Genomic DNA, 17,010 nt, shown 5'->3' on the forward strand with positions numbered 1-17,010 from the left:
AGTAAAAATCTCAGCCATGTAGCTTAATCAAAGCTTTAATGGCATGTCAGCATTTATCATTTCGATTCTGAATGTTAAAAGAGATCGAAATGATAGGAAAATTAACGAATATAAACGAATAATGTCCGAAGAAGATGTCCTCTCCAGGTCACCGTACAAACGAGTCATTCGGGCTTAGAGCGATGTTTGCTGCCGCTTCAGTTCAGTGCTTTACATGACTGCCCCCTACTGATCATGTCTTTCCTATGTCATTGTATTTTCCGTGTTCCCTTGGAATACACCGGCGTCACGCGAGACCACTTTACTTCCCGCGCGCATTTTAAATGGCCAGATCTGTATGATAGCAAAGTTTTCAAAGCCTTTGCATTTGCATGAAATTGATTCTAGCTAGCTAAGAGAGAAACTATCGCACTGAGAGCAGGGTCAGAGTTCGTCTGTTTTGTGCTGAAGCTGGAGATTCAGAGTCTGCTGCATGTTCAAACCTGGCACGCCAAGATGCACTGCGACAAGTTTGATACCGATGTCTTATGAGTGAATGTGACGCACCACGCCGAAGTGCAGATGAGATGTGGGAAGATTGCAGAAAATAACTCTGATCCTGACTTCAGGGAACTTGCGTGAATCATACAGACTATATTTATGATACTTATAAAACATTTCCCCCCGGCCCCGGAGTGAGTCTGCAGAGCTTGATTTGATGCTTTATGTGTATTTCATTAGGGTTGGAGCTAAACTCTGCAGGACAGTTTGTGCATTCAAGTCCCCCTGGGAAATTCATATTTACAAGTTGACAAATCATAATTGTGATGTCAGTCACTCTACAAACTCTACGTCTACAAAATAAGGGGTCGTCGGATGCAAAACTCGCTTTTACATGTTGTGTGAACATTAATGTGTGTTGGCAATTTGTGTACACTACCAACCTACAACACACCGACAGAGGCCCCTCCCACGACAGTTGATTGACATGAGCACCTTTCCTTAGCCCCGCCCTCACCGAGCTCAAACAGTCCGACTCCGATCGCCATCGTGTGACTCAGGGGCAGAGGAAGACAAGAATGTCTCAGATTGAGCGATTGAGGTGTTGTGTTGTTGGATGTAATAATGAACACAGCAGTTGTCATTTACTCCCGACATAGTTTTAGATTTTAAAAGGAAAACGCCAATCCCGATCTAAAAATGCATCTATGTTCGTGTGAATCATTCCTGATGCAGCTTCACCCACACCAGAAGTGAGTATAAGAGTTTATGCATCTTTGCAAATGGCCTTTCTTAATAATGTGCTTGTTGGCAAGTTTCGCGGCTAAATGCGGCTAAAGTAAACATTACGGCTCATAATCCCACATCAGAGAGGGGCGGGGCGAGCAGAGCTCTTTAGCATTTAAAGGAACATGCAACAGAATAGCTCGCTCTAAAAAGGGCTGATTTTGACAAGGTGAGTGTCTTTTACACTACCATTGAGAAATTTTAACCAAAGTATGTTACAGCCTTCTCATTAAGACCCTAAAGAATCATATCAACTTGTGGAAAATGGGCATACGATTAGTGTTGCTTTCATCAACAAAAATTACGCAAGGGGTTTGTGTTATTTGAATCAAAGTTTCAGACGTCACAGGTCTCAGGGTTATGGCAAAACGAATCAAGCTCCTGTACAGTGGTTCACTGGGAGATGTTTGGTTTTTTGATACAAGCTTTGAAGCTCCGGTGTCGAACGTCACGTCACTAAATTTTAGTATGTTATTGTAGCTCGAGCATCCAAACAGCTTGTTTCTCTTTGTTAAACTTGAATGTATTTTTTTCTGGCATTGTCATGTGATGCTATTTTATTCATTTTATTTCAATCTATGTGTGTGTACTTCTAACATGTTTGGTTGGTAAAATAAATGTTGTAAATTCAAATTAGAGCATCTTTCGTGTCTGGACTGGATGTATTCTTGAGCTTATAAGGTAACAATAGTATAATAAGACAACCTTGTTTGAAATGGGTTTGGCTAAAAGAAAACTTTGGTTTCGTCTGTACTACTAGGTACTTATACTATACTGACTGGGTTAAATAAAATTGTATTACTAAAAAGAGACTAAAATACAATTTTCTTCATCTAAAACTAGACTAAAATAGTCATGGGTAATTCTGACTAAAATAAGACTAAAATGCTCAGATTTGTAGTCGACTAAAACTTGACTCAACTAAAAAGAGTGTGAACGTGACTAAAACAAATAAAAACTAAAATGACAGCTTCACACAAAGACTAGACTAAAACTAAAATTAAATCCGACCGCCAAAAACAACACTACATCCGATGACCCCTTTAATAAATAACTGGCTTCAATGTGTTTTTGCTTTTTTCTGTTTTTAATTTGTGTTGTAAACTGAGTTGTTATACTTTATATCATTATTGTATAAGACTATTCTACTTTGTAGATGGATTTTGTAGGTAATAATCTTTTACAGTCAATAGTCACTAGCTGCGTTTCCCACTCCCATATATCGCAACACAGTTTTTATGCTCACATGAGGTGGTTTTTCAGGCAATTCGAAACAGGAATATTTCGCAAAACAGCAATGCGGGTCACATTCGATTAAATATAGCTAAAATCCCACAAAAATCCATTGCCATGACTTATCGCTAGACTAGTCGCATAACATTGGTTAATGGAAACACTGTAGTTTCGCAATACTTTTTAATCTACATTTATAAAATATCGCCAAAGTTTTGCGCAAATCTGTAACGGAAACACGCCTACTGTCTTTAGAAAACATGGAGGATGCAATGGATGCAGCCATTGACAAGCACTCAACTCCTAAATACGATCTATCCGTCATGACTGGAACAAGTGGCCCTCCAGGAACAGGTTTGAGCATCTCTGGTAAACTGGGTGTTACAACATCTACTGTACACTGGAAGCGAATGGCGTAAAAATGTGGAGAATCCCTAACCATTTCAAATAACCACTGATTTTATAATTTCTAATCAAATTTCATTGAGAATCAAATGATTCTGAAATTGCGTAAATCTCTTTTGAATTGAACAGAGAATTATAATATAATATATAATCAAGGTGAATCAGGTTCACAGCCTATAGAATCAAAATAACTGATGAAGATGGTTTTCAGGAGACACAGATAATCAGGGGAGCGTATGTGCTGTTGCTGGTACCTGTGAGATCAGAGAAGGTGAGCGCATAGATGACCCTCTCTCCCTGAATACTCAACAGCAGACAGCCACCGTCAGGACTCCAGCAGGCCGACTGACACCATCACACACACAAACACAGGAAAAACACTGCGAGTCATTTCCATTAGTTACATGAATGACAGTTTCCAAAAATAATGCTTGCAGGTGTGATAATCTTTCATTTACATGTATTCTTTTGGCAGACTCGTTTATCCAAAGTGACTTACAATTAGTGTTGTCACGATACTGGAATTTCTAACTCCGATACGATACCTTGAAAAATATCGATATTCGAAATTTTTTTTGATACCACAGAAAAAAACTGCCACAATATTAAGGGGGTAAATTTCTTTTTTAATTTAAAGACAAATATAGTCTAGATGACAATGAGGTATATGCATTTGTACACTGCTACAGCAGTTTTTGTTGTTTCTTTCTTTTAAATAATAACCCCTTTCGTTAAAGGTGACCGGCTTCATGTGGTTATTAACGCACAGTAGGTTACAGCCAGAGCTGGCGACTTTTACCAAAGACCAGAGCCATAAAGAAACTCTGCCAAAGACTATAGAATACCCTTAAGGCCTTAAAGGGACTTTGCTTTTACTCTGCCATAGTACACACTGCATTCTTTCTTACGTTTATAATAATACGGAAGAACCGTATCTTGTTATATTTAAATTTTTTGGTCAGGCTCGGCTCAGAGAGCACAGTAATGATAGAAAATACGGTGGAAAAAATACACTCTTTTCAGAATAAGCTATTTACGCTATCAAGCTGCCTCGTGCTATACGTGCGAATTCCTCCTTTAAGTTTCATAAGATGACCAGTGGGTGCCGTAGGTGGAGCCCTAAACATATGTTTTGTATTGCTTTATCTTACTGAAGAAGATACTGTTATTGAAGACGCACGCTGTAAAGTTTACCGCATTCATTGTTCTGTGCCTTTTTGGAAAAAAATGATTAATAATAAATTAATAATAAATTCATTAATAAATTAAACAATTGTGCCGAGTCTTTATTACAATCTGCAAAAGTATCGTTATTGTAGTTCAAAAGGGTAAACACAACGGTCGAAGTTGACTTAGAGAAAAAAAAAAAGTATTGCATTAGTCATTCGTCACCGACCGTGGCCGCGAGTAGCCTGCCCTAAAGTAACTATTAAAGCTGGAATAGTGGATTAAAAAGGGTCTTTCTGTCGGCAGGAGAGAAGAACAGCCTAACATGTAAATGTACTGAAGGAGGTCTGTATGCAACGCTACTAACAGTAGTTTACGCCAAAAAGTTTTTTTTTTCCTTCGCAACTTATTTATAGTTAATAGCAGTTTTCTGTGCAATATGTGCCGGGTTCGGGTCCAACTAGTACATTTAAGGTATTTTTCGGGTCTCCACGGGTTCGGGTCCCACTTTAAAATAAAACACGGGTCCGGGTCGGTTCCGTCCAGGACATTTACGGGTCTCTTCGGGGTTCGGGTATGAATTTTTGGACCCGTGAAGACCTCTACTCCACTGCATGTAAACGATAACAGTTACTGTGGAACAGCATACTGTGAATGGAGCTGCTGTGAGACGCACATATATACGACGCAGGTTTAATATATTTTTTTAACTGAATCATAGCGTTTGTGAATTCACAATTACGCTTAATTACGACTATAAATATATAATGCAGCCTTGGAAAACAGTCTAATAATGCGCTTCGTGGCTTCTCGTCCATCATATTTTGCCGGTTATTCGACACAGGGAAAATGAAATTGGGGATTTTTTGAAAACAAATAGTTGAGTAGAATCGACGAATCGCAACAGCCCTACTTTTTTTTAGCTACTGCTCTAAAAATCACAGGACATGGTGTTAACACTTTACAATTACTTTTCAGGGCCTCTTAGGCCCCTTTTACACAAAGAACATTAACTATAAAATAGTGCCGTCAACCGATTAATCACGATTAATCGTAATTAATCATTTGACAGAACTACTATAAAGACAGTGTTGACTATATCAGCATTATATTAGCACCAGACTAAACGTGTGCTGTATTTATGCTGTCTGCCACTTTAAATAGTGGAGACACATGGATTCTGATTGGCTGTCAACTGATTGCTTTTATCGTAATTTCAACAAAATCATTCCTCTGTGTCGTTTTCGTTGTGGTGTGAACCAAGGTTATTATAGTTAACGAAAAAACTAAAACTAGAATTGAAAAAGCATTTTCGTTAACTGAAATAAAAATAAAAACGAGACTTTAAAAAAAAAAACGAAAACTAACCTAAACTGTTTTGTGTGTATACAAAACGAACTTAAACTAACTAATATTATAGCAAAAACGTCCTTCGTTTTCGTCTTTGTAAATACATTGTGGCGATATGGATCCAAATCTATACCAGCGTTTGCACCTTGCCCACTAATTAAAACGGAAGTCTGGGAGTGAGCGGAAGGAAAAAAACGCACTCACACAACACACACTGCAAACTGATCGAACCTAAATTTATTTTCTCATTTTTGATTTTTGTCTTGTGATGTGTGAAAACGGTGAACTTTAAGACAGTTTCCAGTTGAGTTAAAAACGAAACAGACACTTTTTGTCTTTTTTAGTAGGAGGACATTTCTTTTTTATGGTTTCACTTTCTATTGGACTTTTTGAATTGAGCAAGTGAAAATCCTTTTTCTCAATGAATTAATGTTTTTATTTTATTTTATTTTATTTTATTAATGCTGTGAAAACGAAAAAAAAAAAAAAGTAAATATATTGTTTTCCACTTCATTCTTTCCTTCTTCTGATGTTTGTGTTGTGTATTATTTTTTTTATTTGGCAAAATTTGGAATCTTTGCCTTGTCTGGTGCCCGAACAGCACTATTAAGTACAACCCTAAGTTGATTAAATTTACCTTTGGGGGCCGCCACTATTACAACATAAGCCTTTTGGGTTGAAATAACAATCTATTTAGGCTACTTCACATTGCCTGTTTTATTCCAGGTGTTTTACCCGTACGGCACCACGTAGTCTGTGATGTCACGTGTCAATAGTCTGTCCGCGAATCATGCACCTGACAAATATCCTAATTTATCCTAATTTAATTAAAAAAAAACTAAAACTAACACTAACTAATTAAAACTAAATTAAAACTAAGCAATTTCAAAGTATAAAAACTAATAAAAACTAGTAAATCTGCCTCTAAAACTAATTAAAACTAACTGAATTTGAAAACAAAAAGTCAAAACGAAATGAATAACTAATGAAAAATCCAAAACTATTATAACCTTGGTGTGAACTTCACTGTTCTCGTAAAATTAGACTCATTATTAAAACTTTACAGTTATTGTCACTGGTGTGAACAGCACTGTACACAAATTCCAGGCGTTTTCTTACCTGACAGCTGCCTTTCAGACACGGCCATCTCTCACATGTCCACATGCGCGTCTCCCAAACCCTTCAACACACACACACACACACACACACACACACACACACACACACACACACACACACACACACACACACACACACACACACACACACACACCCTAATAACTGGAACCTGCATATCAAACTGAAGCATACCTATATTTAACACAGTAAAAATTTCAGTCAGATTAAAATTATTTGTGGAATGTATCATCACTGTCTGGCCATCTGAGATTGAATTATAGAGTTAAAGGTTAAGATCATGATTTTTCAGAAGTACAACAGCACATTGTGAGTGTATATTAGCACTGTTTGCTGTTTGCTTCTGTGGTGTGATGGAGCATTTGTACTCAGAAACTATGACGTCAACACATGTCTGCACACTTGTGTTTTAAATGGATCACGTGAGCGTACCTGAAAAGAGCAGATGGTGTGGCTGCCAGCAGTCGACTGCCGTCTGGAGACCATGAGAGATACGTGACGCCGCCACCACCCACCCGCTGCAGCGGCACACAGCTCTCTGCTGCCACATCCCACACCTTCCACACAACAACATTCACAAGCATTACAAAAAAAACAACACCTTCTCAAAAAATAAAGCGTTTCATTGTTAAACCTCAGTTACGACATAAACCACAATTCACATTTTAATCTCACCAAAAAAAAACACTGAGCATTGTTTTCCTTCACAGCTAATACTGTATATAGTCTGTGAGGTCTAGCAGTCTGAGACCACACTGATAACAGGAATTCAAAGTCTAATTTAATCCTGCAAATAAACAGAAGAAGATGAAACTTGGAAGACTTTAGAAGATGCCTATTCACTCCAACCAAAGTTCAGCAAGAAATTTGTGATTTGTATTTAATGCATTATCAGCCGTTCAATAATAAACTTTTTTTTTTTTTAGATACAAGCCTCACTCTATAATCTGGTGTACATTTCACATCAACAAAGTAAAAAAACAATATGTAATATAAGGCACATCAAGCTATGGTTATTTAATGTCTGTCCTAAAGTTAACGTGACATTCATATTCTCAAGCTGTTTTACTAAAATATTTTTGTGGTTGAAACACTGATTTGATTGATTACACGACTGATTTCAGATGTTCATTCATGTTTATTTCCTGCTGTGACTCATAGTAAAGAGGAAGAGATGATTGCTTCACTATAGCCATTAAACAGCCACAAAGAATTTATTGATTGAATTGAAGTTATAAAAGTGACCAAATTTTAAAGCTGAGACTTTGTTTCTTATGAAAAATTAACTTGGGCTCTGTTGTCAATTTTAACCGTTAACATGAAAGCACCAACTGAAAGAGTTCCCTGTACAGTTCAAAGCATTAGCTGAGTTTTTTCCTTAAAGGGGTCATCAGGTGAAAAATTCACTTTTACATGTTACTTGACCATAAATGTGTGTTGGCAGTGTATGTACAAGCCATCCTATAATGATAAAAATCCACCCAGTGCTTCTTTTTTTAATCCCTACAAATCATAACCACTTTCTCAGATCAAGTCGTTCAAAGCTTCCTGGCAGAGTGACGTCGTTCTGCACAGACTCCTGCCATTATTGTTCATTGACACTGAGTGAGCTGTAAATTGTCCACCACTGTTTTGACGCCACAGCAGGCTAGACAAGAATGTTTCCCAAGCGACTGAGGTTGGATGTAATAATCAACATAGCAGTCGTCATTTACTCCCGACATCTGAGCCGCTAAAGATGCAGAGGATTACTTTTGCTATTGAAGGGAATGCTGATCTAACTAAATGCGTTCATCTACAGAAGAATCTTTGCAAATCGCCTTTCCTAATATTGTGCTAGTTAGCAAGTTCTGTGGTTAAAGTTTACACCCAGAGAACGGCTCGTCACCCCATGGAAGAGAGGGGCGGAGATAATCAGCATTTAAAGAGTCATGCACCGAAACAGCTCACTGTGAACACAGCTGGTTTTGACAAGGTGAAAAGGGTGCTGTTCTACACTTCCATTGAGAAATTTTAACCAAAGTATGTTACAGACTTTTCATTAAAGGTTGTATCAGCGATTTCTAGCCTAAAACATAAAGTGTTAAATTCAGCTGACCTTTCTTCACGATCCGCTCGCTGCCTGCCCCATAAATTGTCTGTGAAAAAACCGCGTCTCTCTGGTCAGCCTAGGGTCCGAGATATGCCAAAAAAACAATCGGTACTACCAACCTTTCCACACAAAAACAAACAGTGTTCCAACCAATCAGCGTCAGGGGTTTGGTGTTGTGGACTTTCGCTCCGCCTCCCTCACATCCCTGCACCAGTAGGAAAGTCCACAACAGCAAACCCCTGACGCTGATTGGTTGGAACACTGTTTGTTTTTGTGTGGTGTGTTGATAGCGCTGATTGTTTTTTTGGCATATCTCGGACCCTAGGCTGACCAGAGAGACGCGGTTTTTTCACAGACAATTTATGGGGCAGGCAGCGAGCGGATCGTGAAGAAAGGTCAGCTGAAATTGACACTTTATGTTTTACGCTAGAAATCGCTGATACAACCTTTAAGACCCTAAAGAATAGGGTTGGGCATCGAGAACCGGTTCCAACTTGGAACCGTTAAAAAAATAATGATGCCATTGGAATTGTTTATAAAATTTGTTTTCGATTCCAATCATCGGTTCCAAACACGCAAGTTTTGGTTTCCATTGTGGCCACTGTATTTCCGGAAGTGCTTGCCGCGCGCTTGTTCAGTTGCAGCTATGGAGCACGGTAAGCGGCGCTCAAAAGTGTGGCTTTATTTCACACTAAGGGTATACTCACACTAGGCAGTTTGAACCGCGCCCGAGTGCGTTTGACCACCAAAGCGCGGTTCGTTTGACTAGTGTGAGTGCTCCGAACTGTGCCCGGGCGCGGCTCGATTAGCCGGCCCTGGCCCGCTTGGAAGAAGTGGGCCAGAGCACGGTTCAGTTGGACTCGGGCGCGGTTCGCATGCAGTGTGAGCGCTAACCGTGCTGGAGCACGGAACAGGACGCATGATGTCGCGTTTTTGCGAGGTAATCAGCGTTTTTATAGTCCATAATCAAAGCTCCATAATTTTCTCCTACATGGGCTGCAGCTCCTAAAACTAAAACTCATATTGAATCAAAATAAAATTATCCTCTGTGAAATCAAATGAGCCTGTGACATGTTTTGACTCCAGCCCACAAAGAATCGGAATTGAGAATCGAAAAGAACCAAAATCGAAAGGAAGAATCGGAATCGTTCAAATCAAAACGATGCCCAACCCTACTAAAGAATCATATCAACTTGTGTAAAATGGGCATCCGATGACCCCTTTAAGAAAAAGACTTGTTGTAGATTATATATATCCAAATAAGCCTAAACATAGCAGGATGGTCCCAAACATGCACAGACACACATCTGTCTGACACTAGGTGGCACTACAGTAAGGCCATCTACGCTTCAGCTCATAACTCTGGAAACATCCTAAACATAGGTTTGAGAATCACATAATTCCTCTTAGTCACACATATATCAGCACAAACTAAAGTATCAGATCTGTTTATATGTTAAACAATCACCCATGCATATGTTAATATACATGTTTACACCGAGCAGGATAACGTACCATCATGGATGTGTCCACAGGAGATGCAGACACGAGCAGAGAGCCGGTTGGTGACCAAGCGATGGATGTGATGGGAGAATGACCCGGATGAGACAAGACCTGCGCACAGCCGGACGATGGCCTGAGAGAAAGAGACTCGGTCAACCCATCGTTTCTCCTGCTTTCTGTTCAGACTGCTGCTTATATGTAAACAGATTTTTCTGTTTGAAGCTCATGCTTTATTGTTCCTTCTATTAAAACATTGCATTATTTCACTATGTTGAAATGACGTGACCTGCAGCGTTTCACTAAATGCTGCTGGCTCTATAGACAACCCTAGCAGGATAGTGTCGACTGGTGATGCAAGTTCAAAAAGTAGAGCGCGCACACATGTAACGAGCCGGATAATGAGCTCATGCTCAGGACAGATGGACGTGGCTGTGTATCAAAGGTAAAAAATGATATAAATACTGTTTAGTTTCTCGCAAAAAACGATCATTTCGTGTCTTAGGACATCAATGTATCATCACGAGCCGCAGGGTGTAATTTGGATTTGTCTGTGCGTGTTTGTGTTTACTTTTAAAGGTCTGGCGCCCAGCCACTGCCATTATTTGGCTGGCAGACTGCACCGGTTTCCGTTAAAAATCTTCGTTTGTGTTCTGCTGAGGAAACAAAGTCACCTACATCTTGGATGCCCTGGGGGTAAGCAGATAAACATCAAATTTTCATTTTTGGGTGAACTATCCCTTTAATAAGTTGAGTTTTACCGTTTTAAAATCCATTCAGCCATTCTCCTGTTCTGGCGATATCACTTTTAGCATAGCTTAGCATACTAAGACTGGCGGAAAATGTAAAGCTGCACTCCTATTCCGGTGTAATAATCAAGGAAGTTTGCTGCCATAATATGGACGCGGCAGGCGCAGTAATATCACGGAGCGCCTGAAATTACTTCCCAGCTAGGTAACTTCCAATGTGACGAAGTTAGCATTTGCACATGTGCTGCGTGATATTACTGCACCTGCTTCAGCAGCAAACTTCCTTGACTATTACGCCGTAATGGGGGTGTAGTTCCTAATCTTATCGGCCTAGAAAATCGCAGCTTTACATTTTCCGCCAGTATTAGTACACGATATAACTACAGAAAAGACAAGTTTTAAACAGGACAAATACCGGAACTTGTTGGTCATTTTTGAACGTGATGCTATTGGTCTCATAGGATTCAATGATCTATGCTAAGCTATGCTAAAAGTGATATCGCCAGAACAGGAAAACGGCCGAATGGATTTCAAAACGGTAAAACGCAACTTATTAACTCGGGGGGAGTTGGAGAATGAGCCCATTTCCAAAAAAGTGGAGTGTTCCTTTAATGTAGTCAGTAAGTAAGAGCGAAGAGTTTCCAGGAAAAGTCGAGACTTTTTCAGTTGGAATCTGCAATTACCTTAAACAAACCTCAACAACAAAGCTCACGATAAAAGCACATAGAGAGTATGATGGCTTAGCGTGTTTGCCAATAAAAATCTGGTCCACCGAACTGAGATGCATGAATGAGGAGAATTACAGGCACACACAGAGAGTCTCATCAACACAGCACTGGGATCTCAGTAGCACACAGATGTTGCATGTAAAAGTAATATTCACCTATTTATACTGCATGCGTGTCATAAAAACAGCTTCATTCAGTTTTTCACTATTCAAGAGCCTCAGATCATTTACATAAAGGCTTGCAACCAGTGTAAAATGTTACACTGGGTAAAAGATTATAGACTTTAAAAAAAATATATAAATTATACTGCAACAGTGTCTATTAAAAAAAGCACTTTAAATACCATAGCTTAGCAAACAGAACAGCAATGAACTATTAGATATTAGCTTTAAGAGAAAATAAACATTTTAACTGAATTAATTTAAATAGAAAATCAAGTTTGACTCAAAATGCCTTCCTTTATTGTGAAGACTATCTTGCAACAAAAATGACCCCATGGCACCACCTAGTGTCCCACCAGTGGTTTGACTTTTATGGCAAGTCTAGTTTCAGCCTAAAAGGAGCCCTTCATGACTCTCCCTCAGGCTTTGCAAGCTTCTGAAGTAGCAGTGCTTCGACATGTCAGCATGCAAACACCACCACTGCAAAAGCCTGAGCTATTCATTCAACACAAGCTTTCCAAGTGCAGTGATGGAAATGGAAACTTCACACACAGTGCTCATAATATTTCACTTCAGGCCAGATGCCTGGAGAGATTTCTTCATGGATGACCGCCGTCAAAATAAACACAGAGATGTCTGATGACTGAAATATGACTATTACCACCTCTATGTATTTATGCTTACAAAAGGAGCTCCAGTTGGATGATTTCACATTCAGAAGCACTGAGCACTGGACAGTTTGATTGGGCAGAGTGTAGTTAAAAGGTGACACTCTCAGAGAGGCCATCGCTCTACAGCAGAGACTTTGGCAGAGCAACTAAAAATGGGAACAGCTTGTCTGACAGGACCAGTAGTAAAAATCCTTAGGGTCAGGGCCTGTTAGCAACATATGCACTGTGTAACACTGTCACAGTTAATCGAGAGGCTTGGACCTATGAACAGAGCGCTGACTGGTGGGAACGGGTCGTCTTCAGGACTTCTAAGGAGAACAGTTGACTTGCTGGCTTCAAACTGATTGCAGTGAAATACCTGACATGCTCTGTGGTCTATCACACCCTAAACTTAGACATTTGATACCTGTTGTGTTGAGTAGCAATAATATCTGACTTATTCACCCATTATGCCTGTGTGGTGTGCTATTCAAATGAAAGTAACATGATGGAGGGAAACACTCTCATATGGTCTGCCGTACCTGGTGGAGAGCGAGGTGGGGTCCACATGCCATATGAGCAGACACGACTGACACGCCACAGCCAGAGCAGAGCCGCACAGAGGCTTCCACTGCAGAGCGCACACTGACCTCTGACAGCGGTGCTTCAGCGTCGGCGTCGTCGAACTGCAGGAAAACAAGCAATAACAAACACTGATTCGCCTTCATACTGAAACTGCAATTATTCACTTTAAAATTTACATCTAAATGGACAGAGGATGACAGCATTTTATCAGATTTGTAACGAGAAGCGTTTGCAATTCTATTGAAATCGCAGCCTTCCGTCAAAATAAAAGCTCAAGGCTTTATCTTTTGCAAGTGAAGTTTTCACCAAATAATTGTGCACCAGAGTGAATGTATTCTAGACTGAGACTACTAAAGAAGTTCAGTTTGAATTCCAGGTACAAGGTCAACGTAAATAGTTTTTACTCAATTTGGATCCTAAAACATAGGTTGCAATTTTCAATTCACTTCTGTGCTTCACTTTGCCATGAAGCACAGATCCGTTTGCTGCACTGATGTTTCTCCTGTGGCCACACGTGATCTCTGGAGCTCAACTAGAGTGACTGATAGACCGATAGAGCGACGGATGGTTCGGTCTGGATGTCTCTCCAGCTCTAGGAAAAGTCCTGCTCGTTCCGGTCTTCTTCCATTAGTAGGCCACTGTGCTCTTGGGAATCTTCAATGCAGCAGAAGTGTTTCTTGTGGTTTTCTCCAGATCTGTCTCTGAGCTCTGCAGGCAGTTGCTTTGACTTCATTGACTATTTTTTGCTAAAATGCATCTAAAGCTGTTAGACCTTTTATGAACAGGTCTGTGTCCCAGTCAACCGAGTTTGTAACATGTTAACCACATCTGCAGTGCAGAAACATCTCAAACATCGTCTAGAGAAACGAGATCCACATTAGCTACATTTCTAGTTTCACAGACATAGGTCTGCATACTTATGTCAATGCACAGAGTACACAGAGACGCACAGACAATAAAAATAAGAGAATAAGAAAAAATACACATATGTAAGCATAAATAGACCAAAAAATAAAAATAGAAAATAATAATAATAATTTGTAAAAATTGACAATAAATATGTATGTACAGTTGTGCTATAGGTGATAGGATGGAATACAGGGATGTGTTAGGGTGGAGGTGGTAGCAGTAGAAAAAGTCAGATTATTCCACACATTTTTGCACAATGGGAGGAACATTTTAACTGTTCATAAGGTGGATTGCCTGGGGGAAAAAACTGTTCATGCGTCTGGTAGTCCTGATATTTGGATGGTAAGAGTTCAAAGAGAGGATGGCTTGGATGTGAGGGGTCCAGAGTGATTTTCTGAGCTCTTTTCCTCACTCTGGATGTGTACAGTTCTTGAAGGGTGGGCAGGGGAGCACCAATAATCCTCTCAGCAGACCGAACCATTCCCTGCAATCTTCTGATGTCTGATTTTGTAGCTGAGCCAAACCAGACAGTTATTGATGTGCACAGAACAGACTCGATGACGGCTGAGTAGAACTGTCTCAGCAAATCCTGTGGTAGGTTGAACTTCTTCAGCTGGCGAAGGAAGCCAGTATCATTTTATAAATATCACTGTTCTTGGGTCATGAATGTAGTTTTAAGGTTTTTAGGCAAGGTTTTTTGCGTTGTCATTTTTGTTTTTGGACATGTGAGCTGCAGATTGTCAGTTTAGTGTTCATGAATCTGCCAAAGACGTCTCTTCTGGTATTTACCGCTGGCTCTGATGTCTCTATAATGGTTAACCATGAGATATAATTTGTTTCGGGTAAATCTAACAGGTAGTCTTTGGTCTTATTAAACTACAATCTGTTCCAGAATATAGTTTTGGCAAAATCTCATCATGTTTATGTAAATTCAATGCTGTATATTAGAGCGCTGCCTTTGTATGTTTGACTGTATTCTCTAGCAATCTTTTATGATGGTTGTTGTAGTTGTTTATATATTGTTATATTGTTATATATTTATATATTGTTATTCAATAAATAATATTTTACATAAATAGTAGTATTTAAAAGTGTTTAGTATTAAGAAACGGTGCGTGTGTTCGTGATGGTGGCTTTAGGTACATTGTTCCACCATTAGGTGGCCATAAGAGACTTTTACTAGTCATCAGTAAAGACTTTTATACTGCAAAAATTCAAAAGGGAAGTTATTTTTAGTTTCAACAACAGCTTGATGCAGCTCACAAATGCACTGTCATCAGAAATCATCCTTAACAGATGATAATAAGGATACTAATGTTATGATAAAGATAACGCTTTCCTCAGTGGACATTAAAAACTAATGTTTCATAATTAATATCAAGAGAGGTTTCTACGTGTTTTTGCAACATTGAGTAATGAATCACAGACATATCTCATGAATCCTTTCATAAACAAAATGTAGAGAGAGTGTAAATAAGCGACTGATTGTGCCGTGTTGAGAGCTGAGTTGATTACAATGGAACTTTATGAGATCACAATGAACTAAGAGGAGTGACAGTTTTTAATAATTTTAAGAAAGTTTGTAAGTGAGATATTGATTTAACACAACATTGTCTGATTAAGTTTTTAACGTATCTTTCAGTTATTTAAATCATTTAATATTTCTGTATTTAAAATGATGTATTTAAAACATGAATCTGATTGCACTCATGCCACCTCTGAGCCTCATTAAACATAAAAATACACCTACAAACCACCTCTGTAGTACAAATTAATTTTGTTAGTACTAATTTGATCTGTAACTTATTCATATTTCAACTTATTCTACTTGTTCTTATTCTGTTGTTTTATTTAGAAATTTTAAAAAGCTTAAAAATATACGTTTTTTGAAATTTTACATGAAAGGCATTACAAAGGTAAAAACAAAATTCCCCTGTAAGTCACTTTAAGGAGTCAAATATCAACTCGTAATAGAAAGGCACGTTTTTTTTTTTTTTTCATATTTTTTAAATACTGTTTAGAATGTGCTCCTGAAATTTTGAAAATTAGAAGCACAAGTGCTCCTAAAAAGAAAAGTAAGCATACAGCCCTGATACTGCTAATTTATTCTTCTATAAATTTGCTATGTAATGAAAATGTGTTTTTTTCTTTGTCATTATGTGGTGTGCAATATAGATTGATGTGCCAAAAAATATTTAAAGCATTATAACAAAGTTGCAGCGTAAAAAAAAAAATATATATATATATATTTATAATAGTAATTTTGATTAATAGTATAATATTTAATTTGTACTTTTTGATATTTGATGTAAGATTTGTGTTTGCGTCTACTTGAATACCTGTGAGATTTGTAAATCTTGATGGAGTCGTCCAGTAAGGCTACTGCAAACTTATCAGTGTGAGGATGCCAGGCGAAGCTTCTCATAGCGCTGTCAGACCTGAAAATGACACAAAACACACCATCGGCTTCTGCTGGTGCTGCATTCAAACCAGAATGACTACAAACCAGAAACTGACATGAAGCTCAGGGATGATCTCCCATTATTATTATTCTCATTATAAAGCTTTAGTCTCAGAACCAAGAACAGTGTTTATGTAGAAATGAAGGGCTGATAACATGACGTACCAATCCAGCATCTGTGAAAACTCTGCCACCATCTCATCACTGCTCAACTAGGAAGTAGAAACAAACAGACCTTCATTGTAACTGTAGTGTGATGCTGACAGGACACAGGATGGCTCATACTCACAGTCAGATGTGGAAACAGAGAGCCGTGGAATGAAGAAGCCCATCTCAACAGAGCCAAGAAACAGGCAGATCCGACGGCCAAGAACCTGGGCACTGAAACACAAGCAGACAGCGGCTCAACGCGTCTGACGGCACACGCCACGTGAACGCTGTGAGATTATAGTGTGTGAAAATGCCATACCTTCCTCTGCACTGTTAGTGATTTCATCTAACAGACCGTACAGGCCTGCATCACGCCTGAAAACAGAGCAGATCCGTTAATAACACTGCAATCAATTCATCACACCTCAACTGGTCCGATTATGAATTCATCAACAAAACCCTACATC

General features: G+C 39.0%; 1 protein-coding gene across 2 annotated transcripts in view; it reads right to left on the reverse strand.

Annotated features, from left to right (window-relative positions):
* Positions 1-17,010, reverse strand: part of aaas (achalasia, adrenocortical insufficiency, alacrimia) — a 31,834-nt gene that overhangs the window by 10,718 nt on the left and 4,106 nt on the right. For both annotated transcript variants that reach the window (XM_073845220.1, XM_073845221.1), the window contains exons 4-12: positions 16,863-16,918; positions 16,683-16,774; positions 16,559-16,605; positions 16,272-16,370; positions 12,981-13,124; positions 10,166-10,286; positions 6,991-7,115; positions 6,541-6,601; positions 3,159-3,249 (exon numbers count right to left, since the gene is read on the reverse strand). In XM_073845220.1, the coding sequence (XP_073701321.1) occupies positions 3,159-3,249; positions 6,541-6,601; positions 6,991-7,115; positions 10,166-10,286; positions 12,981-13,124; positions 16,272-16,370; positions 16,559-16,605; positions 16,683-16,774; positions 16,863-16,918 (836 nt within the window). The remainder of the gene's footprint in view (positions 1-3,158; positions 3,250-6,540; positions 6,602-6,990; positions 7,116-10,165; positions 10,287-12,980; positions 13,125-16,271; positions 16,371-16,558; positions 16,606-16,682; positions 16,775-16,862; positions 16,919-17,010) is intronic.

Source organism: Garra rufa, chromosome 8 (genome assembly GCF_049309525.1).
Source record: "Garra rufa chromosome 8, GarRuf1.0, whole genome shotgun sequence".
Taxonomy (NCBI): domain Eukaryota; kingdom Metazoa; phylum Chordata; class Actinopteri; order Cypriniformes; family Cyprinidae; genus Garra; species Garra rufa.